Source organism: Vollenhovia emeryi, unplaced genomic scaffold, assembly GCF_000949405.1.
Source record: "Vollenhovia emeryi isolate VEMERY1.0 unplaced genomic scaffold, V.emery_V1.0 DF939148.1, whole genome shotgun sequence".
Taxonomy (NCBI): domain Eukaryota; kingdom Metazoa; phylum Arthropoda; class Insecta; order Hymenoptera; family Formicidae; genus Vollenhovia; species Vollenhovia emeryi.
Window position 1 is genome coordinate 332,348 of NW_011967218.1, and position 16,948 is coordinate 349,295.

General features: G+C 44.5%; 2 protein-coding genes across 2 annotated transcripts in view; one reads left to right on the forward strand and one right to left on the reverse strand.

Annotated features, from left to right (window-relative positions):
• The window catches only part of LOC105565975 (chondroitin sulfate proteoglycan 4-like), a 55,185-nt gene extending 40,850 nt beyond the window's left edge, over nucleotides 1–14,335 (reverse strand). The window contains exons 1-2 of the mRNA XM_012019611.1: nucleotides 14,158–14,335; nucleotides 5,206–5,369 (exon numbers count right to left, since the gene is read on the reverse strand). Of these exons, the coding sequence (XP_011875001.1) occupies nucleotides 5,206–5,369; nucleotides 14,158–14,257 (264 nt within the window). The 5' untranslated portion in view covers nucleotides 14,258–14,335. The remainder of the gene's footprint in view (nucleotides 1–5,205; nucleotides 5,370–14,157) is intronic.
• LOC105565976 (salivary glue protein Sgs-3-like) overlaps nucleotides 14,260–16,948 on the forward strand; it is a gene marked incomplete at its 5' end in the record, with an annotated part of 6,131 nt that continues 3,442 nt past the window's right edge. The window contains one exon of the mRNA XM_012019612.1: nucleotides 14,260–14,435. Within this exon, the coding sequence (XP_011875002.1) occupies nucleotides 14,260–14,435 (176 nt within the window). The remainder of the gene's footprint in view (nucleotides 14,436–16,948) is intronic.

Consider the following 16,948-nt stretch of genomic DNA (forward strand, 5'->3'; position numbering starts at 1 on the left):
GCTCATTGTTCCTTTCAATGTTGCTGTTAATTTTCAATTTTTTGTTGAGACATGCTCCGTTAACTTAACACTTGCGAGTCAACTAATAAGAAGAGGTTATCTATTGTACCATTATGCCCCACAGCCTAATGTCCCGTTATGCCCCCAAATGTACCTTTACACTAAATAAATACAGAATATCATTGATAATCAATATCTGTGCAGAAATACTTGACTAAAGTGACTAGAAAAGATTGTTTAATAGCGTAAAATTACTTATGGTAATAAAAAACAGAATTTTATCATTGTTACCTCATGCTGATCTATCAACGAAATTATAAGCGAGTCACGGAGAGTGCAGCGAACGCATTAAAAAATTTATAGCATTTTTCAGTTAAAAATAACATGACAACTGATAACAGCATGCGATAAGGATCATCTAATAGCAATAATTGCAAAATATTTCAATACATATCAGCACTTCTGTAAAAAGTTATAGATCATATCCCATTATGCCCCGCCGTTCCGTTATGCCCCAGGTTCCCCTATGTGACTTAAACCCAGTTAACTGGCGTGGAAGAAAAGGGCAAGCTTTTTAAATTCTGAAACTGCATGGAGAATGAAGACTCGGCTACGTCATCAGCCGGAAGGCGAGCGATACCGCGATATATCGCCGCAATTAAGTTCTGAATCATCGGATTATCGCCTCGGATAGAGGGGCTTTTAAGCCTCTCCGGAGGCGGAGGCGTCGGTCGGAGGAGGCACACGAGACCCCAGAACTGCCGTTGCACTTTTTGCCCCGGCCGTTTATCCTGTCTTCATCCTTCTTAACGATCTTCTTAACAAATTTAATTAAGCCCCGACGGCGAGCAGCTTCTTTGCGCTGCACGGACTTAACCCTTCGCGAAATTAGATTCGCGTGGTTTTCACGCCGGGATTCGTGCGCGTAATCGGGACACCGCACCTCCACACAGCTAATGCACTTAAAGCAGAGAGTATTTTGATACTACGATACATCGGGCAGCGCACCGAGCAGCGGCTCAAGGTTAAGGAGTCTTAGCGACGAGAAAGTTGGAAAATCGCGCGGCTGACGTTACGAGAGATCGATACAAATTCGATACAAATTCGATACATCGCTACAAAGATCGGTACATCGATACCAAGATCGACACATCGATACGAGGATCGATACGTCGATACAAATGCCGCGATTGAAATGCGAAAGAGCGCCCCCGGGATAATCGTTGTACGCGGTCGCAGCGGAAACCGATTATCCTAATTGCTTTCGTCAGCAAAATAATATTCGACGCTCGCGCTCGCGTACTTGTCGCAACTGCGAGTGTCAGCTCGCGAGAGTTAGGGTGCCGAGCACGTTTCATTCGAGGGGAGGGGGCGGGGGGAGGTGGAGGAGGGGGGCGGGGAGGGGGCGGGAGACGGGGAAGAGGGCGATAATGAGTCATGTAAAATATGAGAGTACGCACGAGAATATTAATCGCTGGAAAATTAATAATCTGCGGCGAAGTTGTAACTTCGTTTCAGCGCAACGTTCTTTGTACATAATTAGAAGCAGCGCGCGGCTCTCATCAGCGGTTATTATCAAGAGACAGGATGGCTACCGCGCGAGAGCTCTATCAGCTCTGTCAGCCTTCTTCTCATTATGGCCCGTGAAACTTGTTTATAGGCGCGCCATACCGCTCCGTTACATACGTGTTTCGTGCATTACGGGGCGCAGCTCGTGTTCATCTCCGCCGCCTGCATAGCAATCTTGACGGTCGTCCGTAATAACGCAGATATCGATCACGAAAGTTCGCGTCCCGGGGTATGTACATTCAATCGGAATTTCCACTTCTGACACTAACGAACGAGATGCGAAATTGGAATTTTGTCGTAACGCGATACTCGCGACGCATTGTCACACCTGTGATCCGGCAACGCGGAAATGTAGATCCGTAGCAATAAATGGGGGATGCGTCTTCGGGGAGGAGGTAGCCCAGGTTCACAAGTCGATGATCAAATCGATATCGACCATGATTTTTCGGACCGTGAAATCATCCCGAAAATCATGTAAATGTGCGACAACGTGGCGTTTTGAAGAACTTTATGAGTTTTCTGAAATTTTACCAGTAAAATGTACGGCAACATTTCCAAAGACTTTCAGAAAACGGAACTTTATGAGAGTCTTCTGAAATTCTACCATACATTTTACTGGTAAAATTTCAGAAAACACTCATAAAGTTCTGTTTTCTGAAAAGTTACCATACATTTTACTGGTAAAATGTTAGAAAACTTACAAAGTTCTTCAAAACGCCAATTTTCTCTTAAAATTTACCCCGAAACTCGTGTAATCGTGGGACAAAATGGCATTTTGAAAAACTTTATGAGAGTTTTCTGAAATTTCACCATACATTTTACTGGTACTACTTCATCAAGTTTTCCAAAATGCCAAGTTATCCCCACGATTACACGGGTTTCAGGGTAAATTTTAAGAGAAAATTCCCTCCGCGTAGGGGTGTATCTTCGGGGAGGTGGACACTAAGACGCGCCACTTATTAAAATCCTCGAAGGAATATGGTAAATTTCCTCCCACTTTATTTCGCATCGATGGCTTCTCTGGTTGCCGAACGCGAGAGTGAGTCTTTTCCGTTCATTTCATATGCATTGCGTACACCGTGCCGTTTTAATTACTGCGTGTAAAGCAGCGCGAGACTCGCTTTCAACGAGTGAATTATTTCTTCGAGAGTAATTTTTAATGCGAGCTATTCGTCTCCTGGGATACGGGGGCGAGTGCCGCGTCGCTGCGTTTGCGCGTAACTCTCGCGTGCCCCGTATCCTCTATTTTTTCCGCCGGGCCGGAAAAAAAGAACTCGTTCGATCATTCGCGGGGTTCATTATCGCGTAAAATCCGGCCGAGTGACTTGGTCTCGCGGCAGACGGATTCTGACCGATCGCGCGAAAATTTGACCGATGCACAAAAAACGAGCGCGACGTTTCAACCCCCGCCTGGAGCCGTAAGCATCTCGTCGCGTCGCGTATCGACGCGCAATAAAAAAAAATCTAGCGAGGAAAAAAGAGGAGTCGGCCTCCGCCCTCGCGCGGTGTCGCCGCGATTTCATTTCGCGAAACATCGATGGAAAAGACATTATGCGGTTTGTGCTATTGAACGCGTTTGCGGAGCGACCGCGGCGTCGATGTTGACGCGCGCTGCGTCATCAAGCCATTAGAAGGGAGGCAGTCGATCCTTTAACGAAATAACAAGGGCGTTCCACCGGCAGCCCGCTCGTCAGCCCCGCTGCGAGATACTCGCGCGACGAAACGGGGGCGAAAAAACGCGTATGAATTTATCGTGAAACACTTCTCCCCCGTGTGTCGATCGCGATCGACTCGTCGGCCGGTTAGACACGGAGGTGGCGGCGGGTTTAAACTCCGCGCGATCGAGGCACAATTGCCACCGGCCGAAATGCGATATTCCGCGATATCGAAATCTACATGCGATTGAATTTGGCGGCTGGTTTGCCCGTATCTCGCCTGTGGCGAATCAATTTATTGGATTCTTTCTCCGCGGCACACACGCTCCGGTCCTTTACACATAAGGCTCCGGCCTGTACGCGTGTACACACGCGAGGTATTTATATCGGAGTAAGATATTGTGAGAGAGACTTCGACACCGGCGTGGGGAAAACAAGTGGCGTTGTATCTCGCGTGTCGATACCACTTTGCGGTTTTATAATTTTTTTTATGGAAAACTTTTTCCCCCCCGCACGTCGTTAAACAATACGGAAGCGGTTTTGTAAAACGGGTTGAAATTTCGAACGAAGAAACGCTGGGCGTTGTGGCTCTCGATGCTGTATGGGGCAAAAGTATACTGTCCTATTCTTAACTCTTGTCTCACGTTTAATCGCGCTTAACGTCGTCGCTGCCTTCTTTTATTAACCCTTAACTAGTATGTAGCGGTCTCACAGATCACCGCCTTTGTTCCATCCCTCCATTTTCCTTGTCCTTCGGTGTAGAACCTGCTCTTTTACCTTCCACCTCTCTTTCTCTTAATGACAACGTGCGCGCTTCCCTTTTTAATATTTCTGTCTAGCTACGAAGAGAAGGCGAATAAATATTGGATAGAGGAAGCGAAAGGGCTATGTGTCTTCTGCGGAAAAGGCAAAAATTGTACAAGTCACTTTGTTGAGGAAATAACTGAGGAACGGTTTAGAGAATTGGGGAAGAATAATAGAGAAATACTAAACAGGATACACGGAATGACGAACTAGAGAAAAGGGTAAAGTACTTTGGAAATTATGGGGGGAAAAAACTGAAAAGCGGAGGAGAAGAAGGAGATGCAAACACAAGATAGAAAGGAAACAAATAAAGATAGAAAGAGGATTAGGCAGCGAATAGGATGACGAGATGCGATCAGACAGAGTAGGTTATGAGGATAGGATCTCTCTAAAGTTTTTGGAGTGAATTGACTATGTATATATTACGCTAAATAGTTCTTAAAGTACATCACATATGTGAGGCACACGCTCTGGCCATTAAAATTGATATCAAATGTAAAATCAACGATAAATGTAAGCGTAATATTCAACAAATGTAAAACGTTGTCTAACGACAATCTGAGAGATCGCGGTATCAGTTAAGGGGGAAGAAATTAAGGCACGCTGACATGTTAATTTATATTCTTGGCACCAAAAGAAAATGGTATGTTCGCGATATTAAATAAGTGAGATGAATTAAAAATTTAATTAAGATTAAACGTAGATAAGTGCTCAGAAGTAACACTCAATATTACGGGCCGAGAATTAAGATTACTACTTGCGCGACATCACGTGCGTCGACTACGCGGACCGCGAAATTCGCCACATTGCGATGATTAGGATCTTATCCCGGATGCAATACCCTTCGCCAGGTCGTTGGAACCGTGCCATCTCTTTCGCCAAGAAATAAGAAAGATCCTCAAGTAATAAGAGCCGTGGACACGCGCGCAAATGTTAGACGCGCGGTGAATCCTCCTCTCTTCTCGATGCCCCACGAGAGAATATTTTAGCGTGCGCAAGACTCGACCTTTTTTTTTTAGCCTGTCACGGCGCGTCTAATTTCTCCGCAAGGACAAGAGGGAGGAAAGAGAAGTCTGACAGGCAGTATCGCAGCACGTGCGGCCCGTTAACGACGACGAGGCGACCGGGACCAAACAGAAAGCCTATTAATAGAAGTAAGCGCCAGGGGCAAACGAACCTTCAATCTGCCGGCTTCGAGTTTGATCAGGCAGTAATCCGTCTTGCCAGCAGCCAATAGCAGCATAGCATCGGCGAGATGAGTTCGGAACCGGAAACTGATGTCAGTGGCACCCTTGGCCTCTTGAACCGGAAGATGGATGTAGCTCGCCCCGTAAAACGACACTGCAAGTTTAACAAATTTAATGCGTTTAGGTACAAAGTGGAAGACCGATGACGCGCGTTATTATATAGCGGACAGTTTTCTGGTGCAGCGGGAAAGAGGCGGAAAAGGGAGATAGGAAAATGCGCTGTTAACGTTGCGGAATTCTTCATTTTCATTTACGTAACGTTGTAAATGTTCTCTCTCTCTCGCGCGCGCGCGCGACAATCCCAGACCCGATCCTGGGGATTATACAGTTTTCATAGACGACCGAGAGGCGGTGTCGGCTGATTTGCATTTTGCATTTCACCGACTAATATTAGTAATAATTAAAATGTGAATGTACGGGAAAAACGATACGGCCGTCGCGCACGTTCTATTTCCGCATAAAACAAGAAGCGAGGTGAATACGTAGCAGTCGGCGCCGCAAGACCTCAATTTTTCTTCGGTGCCGAGGAAGAGAAATTAAGTGTCACTCGGCAAGTTTTATTTCGTTCATCTGTTTCCCCGATAACTTTTGAATTGCGAGCTGAAGTGGCTTTCTTCAGGAAATTTCATATATTTATCGTACCGCGCCGTAAGCAGCGGTAAATAAGTAAATAAGCAAATAAGCTGCGACGACTACGGGGATAAGCAAACTAGTACGATTTTGCGAATCTTATAAGGTTCACGGTAGTCTTCTGACTCCGTTTATTTATTCCCAAAGACAAATATTAGTTTTCCAACTGTATCCCGATTCCCGTGACGAAGTGTGAGAAGGATTAATTAGTCTGGGCGTGATTATAGAGGAAAGTCGTCTATCGCGAGACAGGCTTCTGAGATGAGATACACACACCCTCTGACAGGATTTCTGTTATCGAGACAAAAATATTCTTGGCGCGTTTGTATTTCTCACAGCCTCATTTAGTATTAAAATAAGACAATGTCAAAATAAAATCAACAATTCTTTACACGATTCAACAATGAAGTTTCCACCAAACAGGTTTCACTCCAGGGGCAATAAATTCACGATGGAGCCTACAGACGATCCCTATTATTTTAGCGGAAACCTGATATCTCATAATAGGAGACTTCCCTCTAGATGTACGATAATTTCTTATTCTCCTCTATCGAATTAAAAAAAGATTGACGTACTATATTGAGACAAGAGTAACTTGTATAAATTTTAGTGTGTAGTCTCGCGTTTAGAATAAATTTTCCCTCCATCTTAAAACTCACGAAGTTGGCACCACGATATTCGACAAAAGACGATACATACTATAATTTTATTCTAGATTTTTGAATTTTTCACTTGCGATTCAAATATTCCTTTCTCTATAATAAATATGATTGGCGCTATATCGATCCTATTTTATGATACATTCAAGTGTGATAGCATTGGATCCGGAAATTTCTTCTGTGGGTGCATATACCCAGACGAAAGATTTAGTTAGGTTGAAATCATGTTTCTTTGAATCTACTGAATTTGTATTGATTTCTATTAAAACACTTTCTAGATTAGACGATGTGAATTCTCTATAGAAATTTCAGTCTGGATCAAATAAAATGTTGGTGCAGGTAAAGAAATCATTCCTTTGGAATTAAGTAAAAGTTTAGTAAGGTCAAAATTTAAAGGAACTTTGATTCGAAGAAACTTTTTCCTGGGTGTAGCAGGTTTTTCAACGTCCAAATTCAATCGCAAATCTTTTTTCGCAACGATTACACGATCCAACAATGAAGTTTCCACCAAACAGGTTTCACTCCAAGGGCAATAAATTCACGATGGAACCTACAGACGGTGCCTATTAATTTAGCGGAAACCTGCTGTCTTATAATAGGGGACTGCCCTCTAGATAGAGGGATAGAGCGATAAAAAGTAAATATGCGCAAAATGGGCTTAACTTGTAGTTGATCTGCTAATTTCCATAACGCGGGAATCTATAGTGTTTGGTACGGCATTTGGGAAATTATTTCGCTCGCATGAATCCGCGTAATCCATTATATCGCAACGTGAGTAATACACTATTCTACGCGATAGCTGAATATTTTTTCCACGACATTAATAGACGTAATAAAAGTTTTATTTCCGCGTGAAATCGTTTTCCTGCATTCACATCAACTGTCGTTCGCATATGTCAAAACAGTCATCGTGTCGAAACAAAAGAACGATATTTCCAAATAAACGCGCTCTTGGATGGTTCAAAGCCTTTTTTATTTATTGGTATGTTTAAACCGCGGGGCAGAGATGAAAAATGTCACTTTAGATTGACATGTTTAGTAACCGGATAGCGAGCGAAAATGGATGGTACCGACGATGTAAAAGCGCAGGGAGATTATAGAGATGCACACGGCGATTATTAATCGCAATACTTGGAAATTTATCCCTGGATTCTAAGTTTTCCAAGTCTATTATAGCGAGTACTCGCTCGAGCTACTTCATTAACAAAAGCGGTAGAAGTGGACCTGGCGGCAGGTTGATGAATGGATCGTCAAAGTTTCCCCGAGTCTCCCGAGTGTTTCCGCGGACCTAGACATCGTTTTACAGCGGTACAAATATCGCTCTTGCGGACCGGATAAAAAGTGATAAATAGAGAATCCGCGGATCTCCCTGGGGCACTCGGGGCTATTACGGCCCGTAAAATATTCCCGATTAGCGCGAGCACGTTTCTGAAACGAGCGCGAGCGTGAAAGAAGCGCGTCGATGCTCCGATTGAGCCGATGAATGACCGGCTTCAGTCGCTTCAAACGAGAAAATCCCGTATCTCGTGGCGCGCCGCCCGTAGACGCATATAAAGGAACGAACCAACTTGCCAAGGGTTTATTTCCCACCCCCGCAAATGATCTAAAAACGCGTTCAAGTACGTGGAATAACTGCACGGACCATTAAGTACGACGAATCTCCCTCTCTCTCTCTCCCCCTCTCGTTCTCGCCATCTATCTTTCTCTCTTCTCCGAACCGCATCTTTCTCGGTTAGCTGGTGCATAGAAACATTAACGTCGACCGCGAATCGATCCCAGATATTGCTCTCGGTGTTTTGCAGCTCATTGCATTTACCGCGGCTTACTCAATTCACGTTAGCCACGAATCGCAATATTTGCGTACGCTCCAAAGGGATAGCCGGATGTAGGAGTGTATTGATGCTCGTCACCCTCTTGTACAATTCCCCAAGCACACACTTAAAGCCTCGAGCGTTTCTCCCTCATAGACAAATTGATATTTGCGAAAATATTAACCTGGATAACAGAAATTCCCCAAAAAGCAAATCCCCAAAAGAAAGATTACTTTGAAAAAGCTGGTTTAATACAAATATAAGCTACACCACCAGAAAAAAATTTTCGGATCCAATGCTATTACACTTCAACGTATCATAAAATAGGATCGACAATCATATTTGTTATAGAGAAAGGAATATTTCACTCTTAAATGAAAAATTCTAAAATCTAGAATAAAATGATAATACACATCGTCTTTTGTCGACTATTGCGGTGCCAACTTGGTGCGTCGTAAGACGGGGGGAAAATTTGTTCTAAACGCAAGAATATATAAACTTAGATTTATATAAGTTACTCCTGTCTCAATATAGTAAGTCAATCTTTTTTAATTCGATAGAGGAGAATAAGAATTATTGATTTCATTTTGATATTGTCTTCTTTTTATACTAAATGAGATTGTGAGAAATATAAATGCGTCAAGAATATCTTTTGTCTCGGTAACAGAAAATCCTTTCTGAGGATGTACATACATTTAACTTTTCCGAGCAGTTACGTTTAAAAAAATGTCACTTTTTAAATGCGCAATTCGCAGACGCAATTAAAGTTTATAATCACAACTGGTGCAAATAGAGGGAAAAAATACAGATGAAAAGGAAGGTAATCCAACGCTTATGACACATTGACAGAAACCTCGCGTAATGAGCAAATTTCATGTTTTAAGAACATCGCACATATGTTTCGTACACATATCTGTATTGTACATATCGCGATACATTTGAAATATACGTTTGACGACTGTCCATACGTGGATTGTTATTCAAATCGCGCACCCGATACGTATCCATCTATACGCGTTCGCTACCGTAATTACGATTCTCGGCGGCTGTATATGGATCGAAAATACGCACTCGATTGTTATTCGATGGGTTATTTATTTTATAGAATTACTAAAAACCGAGATCCGCTTTTGCAGTACAAAATAGCAGGATTGTTACGTAAAAGAGATCGAGTTAATCACGCGAATACATCCGCTAGCGATGTACCATGAATTTCGGTCACAAAGAGAAATTTATTTTACGGTAGAAAATTAAATAATAAATTGAAACTTGCTGACTCTCGTACGTACGTGGAGTGTGTTACGCAGTTATTTCGCAAACAGTTTATCTCCGGCGCAACATCGAAATATCATTTCGCACATTCGCGTAGATGACGGATTAGTCGAAATGAAAAATTGTGCGTCGCGCTTTTTCAACACAAGTGGATCTTGTTATCGTGGGAGCGAACATTTTTTTTTTACTCCGTCACACAAACGACGCAGCTAATAGCTAATCCGCAACAGTAGACTGATGCATGCGCTACTATTAATTGCGTGCTAAGTGACAGCGTCGGTCCCTCGTAATTCCATCAATTCACGTCTCGGTTTGAACTTTCCACGTTTTCTGTTTATCATATCGATTGCGTTGAATCGCACCGACAATAGGTCGACTCACTGGCGCTCGGTGTAAGCCCGAATAATTGCGCGGGATAGAATCGTATCGCGTGATTATGAGATACGAGCGTTTCAAGCGAGCGTTTTGCAGCTTTCGTAATTGCATTTTTCTTTACGAGCCGTGCAGATTTTCTTACGCTTACATCCGTGCACGTAATTGGCCGGCGGTTTTCGAGAAAAAGTACACAGTGCATTAACGCGTAATGGTGGTCGCGGTACCTCGCGATGTGACTGGCAAATGGAAGCGACCTCATAAGGTTTCATGGAAACTGCTGCCGGGTATTCCGTTCCCTGACGATACTTGCAACGGATATCGGGAGTTGCACGCGATAATAAAAATTAGCCATTTACGATGCGATCGTTCTCAATTAGCCATCGATACTCAATTGCACCAAATTGCCTGTGTTGCGGGAATAATGCGGATAAAAACTACCAGCGGCGGCGACGGGAATGCGTTCATGATTTTTGTCCCTCTAAGGCCCGGTTTCACCAAACGTCGCTTAACTTTAATCTTAGTTTAATTAATGTTTGTCTCTTTCTAGAGTGACAGTTGGAAAGAGACAAAGAACGAATTAAGCTAACAAGGGGAGTGTCAGGTAGTTGCGTCACCGATTTTCTCCAACTTTATATGTGTTGTAGTATCAATCCCCAACTACTTCATGTGCACGTGTTACGGTGCAATATTCACGTATTCGCGAGAAATTTGCATTGAAAATTTTTCGTGCGCGTTTGTACGAGTATGTCAGCGAGGTCAGTAGACGGGAAGCGCAGCCTAGCGTCGCTTAAAGTTAAGCGACGTCGGTGAAATCGGGCCTAAACGTTTAAAAATCAATCGTAGTCCAGAATTGTTTGTCATTAAAGTGAAAGTCCGAAATGGATCAAGTTATAGGGGTTTTTTTTTAACTTTTAACGACGTTACGTGGTCGCCGTAACTGAGTGAACTTGCAATGGCGCTCAAACTTTTATTGATCTTCATCTCATTATTGCGAAAATATTTTATTGCTTTACAGCGTACTCTCTTTTAGCGCACCTTCGCGCGATATAAACCGCATGACCGACACGCAAAAAATACACGGTCGATGCGACGCGTAACACTGAATTTCTCTCTCTCTCCCCCCCCCCCTCTCTCTCTCTCTCTCCCCTCCCCCTCATTCTCCCTCGATGTGCATGATTTTCGCAAAAATATGTATCCAGTCGGAACCGCCGGTACGTGTAAAGGCAAAATGTGCGATATGCCATGCGCGACGCGGCGCGATGCGACGTCTCGCACGCGCCACGTAGATTAATCCGACAAACGGGGAAAACTGATTAGCGAGCCGTGGGTATCGCGAACTCATTTTGTTTCGGGGCATACGTCCCGCGAAAAATACAATTTCGCGCTGGCATCGGCCGTGAATAACGCGCGATGTACATACACCGGCAATTGCGTTTCTTGGCCGTCGCGGTGCACACGCGTAATTCGCCCGTTACACATTTCGTGGCAATTGTCCGGCCGGACTTTCACGTTTGATTACGCGCGGGCAAACCGCGAAACGTCTGGTCTCGATCGTCTCGAGGCCGCGCGCGCGTACACGTAACGACCAACTGACAAAAATCCTCGAGTGTTTTGCAACATGCATTAACGCGCGAGCGGATGTGTCGGGTATACAGATTTTATTGGTGCGGAAATACGCGACACGATGTATTGATTGTTGCAAGCACGCCGGCCAAGCCTCTGTTTTCCTCTTTTTTTTTTTAGAATTCGACGGGGGCACGAACGTTAACAATTTTCCGTTTGAACTTGCACCGCACGCATGAGTATATCGCGATCTGACCGCTTGTTAAATTCAGATCGATCTGCTAAGGCCAACAGCGCCCGGAAAGGACGGGTTCCGTAAAAACTAATGGCGCATGGATTACATGTTTCGATTATCTGGTTTATTCGGACGAAACGCTAAGCCCGATGTACATCGCAACGATAACGGACACACCGGTAAAGCGTACACGAGTGCACTCCGATATGTATTGCAGCGGCGTATGATTTAGTAGCAAGTTATTACTTCAACGTGATTTCCGCGTTCGATTATTGCAAATTGGGCAAATTTAATTAGCGAGTCTGAAAACGTTCGCCTCCGTTCTTCCCCGTTTGCCCGGCCTCGGACGGCGGGATCGCGCGCCCGCGCGCTGTATTGCGAAATGTTAAAAAAATTTATTTTTAATTATGACCTTATTATCATATTTTTGATGCCTCGCAACCGATAAAATGCATTACGTTTCACGTTATCAACTCTTGTTAGCTCCCCTCATCGTGTCTCCTTTCTGCGAGGATACTCTGGGAAGAAAAAGATAAAGAAAAGTACTTTGGAAATTATGGATAGAAAAAACTAAAAAAGCAGAGGAGAAGAAGAAGGAGATACGAGAACAAGGATAGGAAGAAAGTAAATAAAGATAGTTCTTTTTGTAGTTAGGCAACTTAACATTTCGGTTAGTGCCTCTTAAGTGAAAGTTATCTTTGCGTTATTGAATATCGATAGAACCAATTGAGAGAATTGATTAGTATTACTTAAAAATCTTGGATAGATAGAATAGCTAATTGCGATTTTTAGTTACGCGGGGTGAAATTCGTAAAATAGTTAGGAACAATCCAAATAATTCGATTACTAATTATGGGCCCCAAAATGGGTTGCTAACTGTCCTTTTTTTTCCCAGAGTGCGGTCTATTTGTAACAAGTTTTAATAAGTGTGCGTGGATAATGTCGAAGAAATTTAAATAATTTATTTCGCAAAATTACAAAATAATATTTCCCTGCTTCCAGCATATAGTCGCATAACCGACTATTTCTCGCATAAAATGTCTCGCGCCCCGGTATAACGAAGGACATAATGCAAATATTTAATAGTATGCGCGAAACTTTGGGATAATAAAGAGAGGAGGAGAGCAGAGAAGCGGCATATTCGAGTTAATCTTAAAGTTACCGGAAAACATCAAAAATGTTGAATTAAAGAACTAAACTACACTTATCCCTCGATTTACGCGACACTTTTTATACCCGGTTTTGTCTTTTTTACGCGGCAAATTTAACAGTCATTCCGTTTACGCGGAAAAGCGAAACTAAAATCACACAGAAACGAGCATCTTGTTAGAACATTATAGTATCCGGGCTTTTCTTTTTCATACCGGCAGACTTTACGCGATTTTCAACCGCGTATGTGTTGCTATACGAAGAAATTCGGTTTCCTTTTAATAACGAGAGAGAGAGAGGGCCACAGCCAGAAAAGAGATTTAGTTAATCAAATGAGATTCGTTTGACATCACGTTTCTTTGAATCTGCTAAATTTTTATTGACTTCTACTGAAACATTTGCTAGATTTGAAGAGACAGATGTGGACTCTCTTAGAAATTCCAGTGTCGATGAAAAAAATTTTGGTAAAGAGATCATTTCTGTGAAATTAAATAAAAGTCTGGTAAGGTCAAAATTCAAGCTGATTAAAAAGAATCATTGAGAATGTCGGTTCAAAGTAAATCAATTAAGGATGTTCTTTATACCTTTCGACATCAGATTCGCAATTACCATCGATATTTATAACTTTGATCGACTCAACTTTTTTCTCACTATTGTACTCGATATCGAGGCGCTTCCTCCCTTACTCTAGAAATTCCTGCGATTGGAATTATCGGAAGAGCGATGACTGTCGACTATCCGCTCGACTATTCGCGGATCAAGGGTTAAGAGACGCGCGCGCGCGCGCGCGCGTGCAGTGCCCGATATAATCGTTCGTGCGCGGGGGTGTTTACGAAGGGACGGCGCGCGGCGCGGCGCCGGGTGCAACGCGCTATAGTCTCGCGCACTATTAAAAGCGCCCGGCCGATGTATGCGCGCGGCGACCATTAAACCGCTCCCGCTATAAGTAAATTCGCGGCAACTACTCATGCCGGCGGCCATAAAAGTTAATCTTCGCCGCTCTTTCTCGCGCACGGCGCGCTATTCTCGCCCCTTCGCGCCCTCCGAGTCGCGGACGATGCGGAAAGCGAGATTCGTAATTCTTTCGACGCTGCCTCCGCAGCCGCGGCGCGAGAGGCAAGGAGGGGGGGGAAGGGGGAGATGGCGAAGGCAAAGGGAGGTCGCGAGTCGCGACGCGCGGCGTCTTACCTTTTTCGTCCGTTTGGCAGTAACCCAGCAGGGAGGCTGTTACCGCTAAGAACATTAGCAGTCCCATGTCGGTGAGGAACGCCGGCCTTTTCCTCTGCATCTTCCTCTTTTATTCAGCCAACCCCGCGAATCCCGCTGCCGGTTCCTCCGCCTCCACCCGCGGGGACTCCCCGCGGACTAGCGCGCACTCGCTCTTCCGCTTCCACGGGGGTGAAACAGGCGGGCACCGGTCTGACGAACGACCTCACGGACCGGCTCTTAAGGGATATCGATTTCACGTGACGGGGGTTACAAAACGCTATTTACGGGGCAGAGCCGGGCTAAGATTCGAACGTACTTTTCCCATCCATTCCTCGCTCGTACGTCTTCCCCGTCACGCACATCGCGCGGGATCTTCTTCTCTCTTTCTCTCTTTCTCTCTCTTTCTCTCCCCCTCTCCCTCTCTTCCACTCTTACCCTCTTCCGCGGGGCGTTCGGCGTCAACGGGAAAATCACGACGGTCGAATTGAGACACTTCTCGCGGGCGCTTATCGATCGTAGATCGGAGCGCGCGGCGCATCCGCAGGGACGTTAACGGCTGATTTAGTGGAAAAGTGTAAAACCGCCGAGTGCTCCCACGAACGTAGTCGTCGCTCTCGCGGGATGACGTATCTCCCAGGATGCGGCGCGAACGGTGCGAAAGCCGGCATCTCGTTGCGCGTATATTCCCCTCGGTCTCTCGTGCCGCCGTCGCCGCCGGTTCACTCGAATCTGAAAGAACAGCGGCGCACAGCTGCAAAACGACGCGCAACGTACGGATTTCCCCGTAAAACGGTGCACCGTACCGCCAGCAGCACGCTTTGAGCTTACGGGCACGTACGCGCTCGTTGCAGAAAACTCGCACTCGCGAAAACTCGACTCAAAGCATTGAACACCGTCAAGCAGGTGCGTTGCACCCCCGGGAGTTTTCGAGCGGGGAGAAAAATGTTTTATGAAACAACAGCATTATATGACGACGGAAGTGCGACGGGATTGTTTATTAGCGAGATAATTTAGTGCCGTTAATTCACAGTAAAGTTCTCTGTAAAGCGTTGTTGCGGGATTAGTAGTGCAGTGACGGACAGAACGGTTGTGGCAATTTTTTAATGAGTTTAGGAACACGCATTTAGAATCAGGTTTACGTTTCAAAACATTTTCTCTGAGGAAACTGTTACTCGAGAAATAGATCGAAAACACTCAATATGGTTTCGGAGTCGCTGTACAGTGATGGACAGAATGGTTGCGACACTTTTTTAATGAGTTTAGGAAGGCGTATTTGGATTCAGGATTACGTTGCAAAATCTTCTTCTCCCGGGAATATTTCACTCGAGAAATAGATCGAAAACGCTCGAAGTGGTTTCAGAACGATCATCGAGTAAAATATTCCTCGGAGAAGATTGTGGAACGTAACCATGAATCTAAATGCACGTTCCTAAACTCATTTAAAAAGAAAGTGTAACCATTCTGTCCATCACTGTACATTAGTCACTTTCCTTGTACCCAAAGTAAACAGAATGAGCGAAATTTTAAGCCTTCATTAAACACTTAAAGAATCGATTTGTGCAAAAAATTTTGGTGGCGATTATTAATAGAAGCGCGTTTCAAAAATTGACGGAAATTCGTTCTCTATGTATATACCGTTCGAAAATTCTTTTACATGAAATCCTTTTCCAGGATCGTTGTAGGACGTAAGAATTGAATGCAAGACTCCTCGAAATTTTCTCTCAAAGAGCAAGCGATTATTTTATTTGTGAGCGATGTAAATACGTAGACGGTTATGAGAGTTCTTGCCCAAGTTTTACCGAAGAATTATTTTCAAGATGAAAAAGCAGCGCGCCGCGTGACGCTATTGTTTGAAAGCATCATAATCTCAGTGAGCCTGACGCAAAAAGCAATAAATGTAAAGCTAATATTTTTCGACCAAGATATTTGCAAGGCCGCGTTGTAACAGCCGGAATTAACACACTCGCGGATGACTTTTAAAAATATCCGCGGAAGTATCGAACAAATAGCCGCTCGAGGATGTGTCTGGAATAATTAACAAAAATTATTCTTGGCGAGAGACGTCAAGTAAATAAATCTCACTGCCGCCGCATCGGAATTACCGCAGCTGGTTTCGGGAATATTCGCGATATACCGGACAGAACGGGATTCAGAGCAACATGTTCTTGATAATCCAGTCGATATAATCATAACGAGAGAATCTCCATTTCAGTCGATCGTATATGCGCCGGGTATCATTCGCGAGAACGAATTTCGCGTACATCGCGTCGGCTGTCATCTAAAATAATTATTCCTCGTCGGAGGCGAGAGAGAGAGGGAGAGAGAGAGAGAGAGAAAGAGAGAGGAGGGAAGGGGTCTCGTTGCCCGCCACCACGAAAATTAGCGTGGTTGAAATTAAAACCACTTGAAACCCCATGTTCGTGCGCTGCGCGTCCGTAAGCGGCGGCGGCCCGGAAAGGCGGTATTTTTCCGCGGTGAGAAAGCCCCCCTTGCATTCGAAATGTGCGCGGGCGCCAGCTTCCGCGCGATAAGAAGTTTTCCGCGTAGGGTAAAAGAGGGACTTTCACGCCGCGAGAATCTAAACATTTAAACGACCCCGTGCCAGCCCGCAACTTGGCACTCTCTTTCCTCGCGCCCTGCCATTGGTTTACTCCGGGAGTTTCTTAGGAGAAATAGAAAGAGTGAGGGGGAGAAAGAGAGAAACATACAGAGAGAGAGAGAGAGAGAGAGAGAGAGAGAGAGAGAGAGAGAGAGAGAGAGAGAGAGAGAG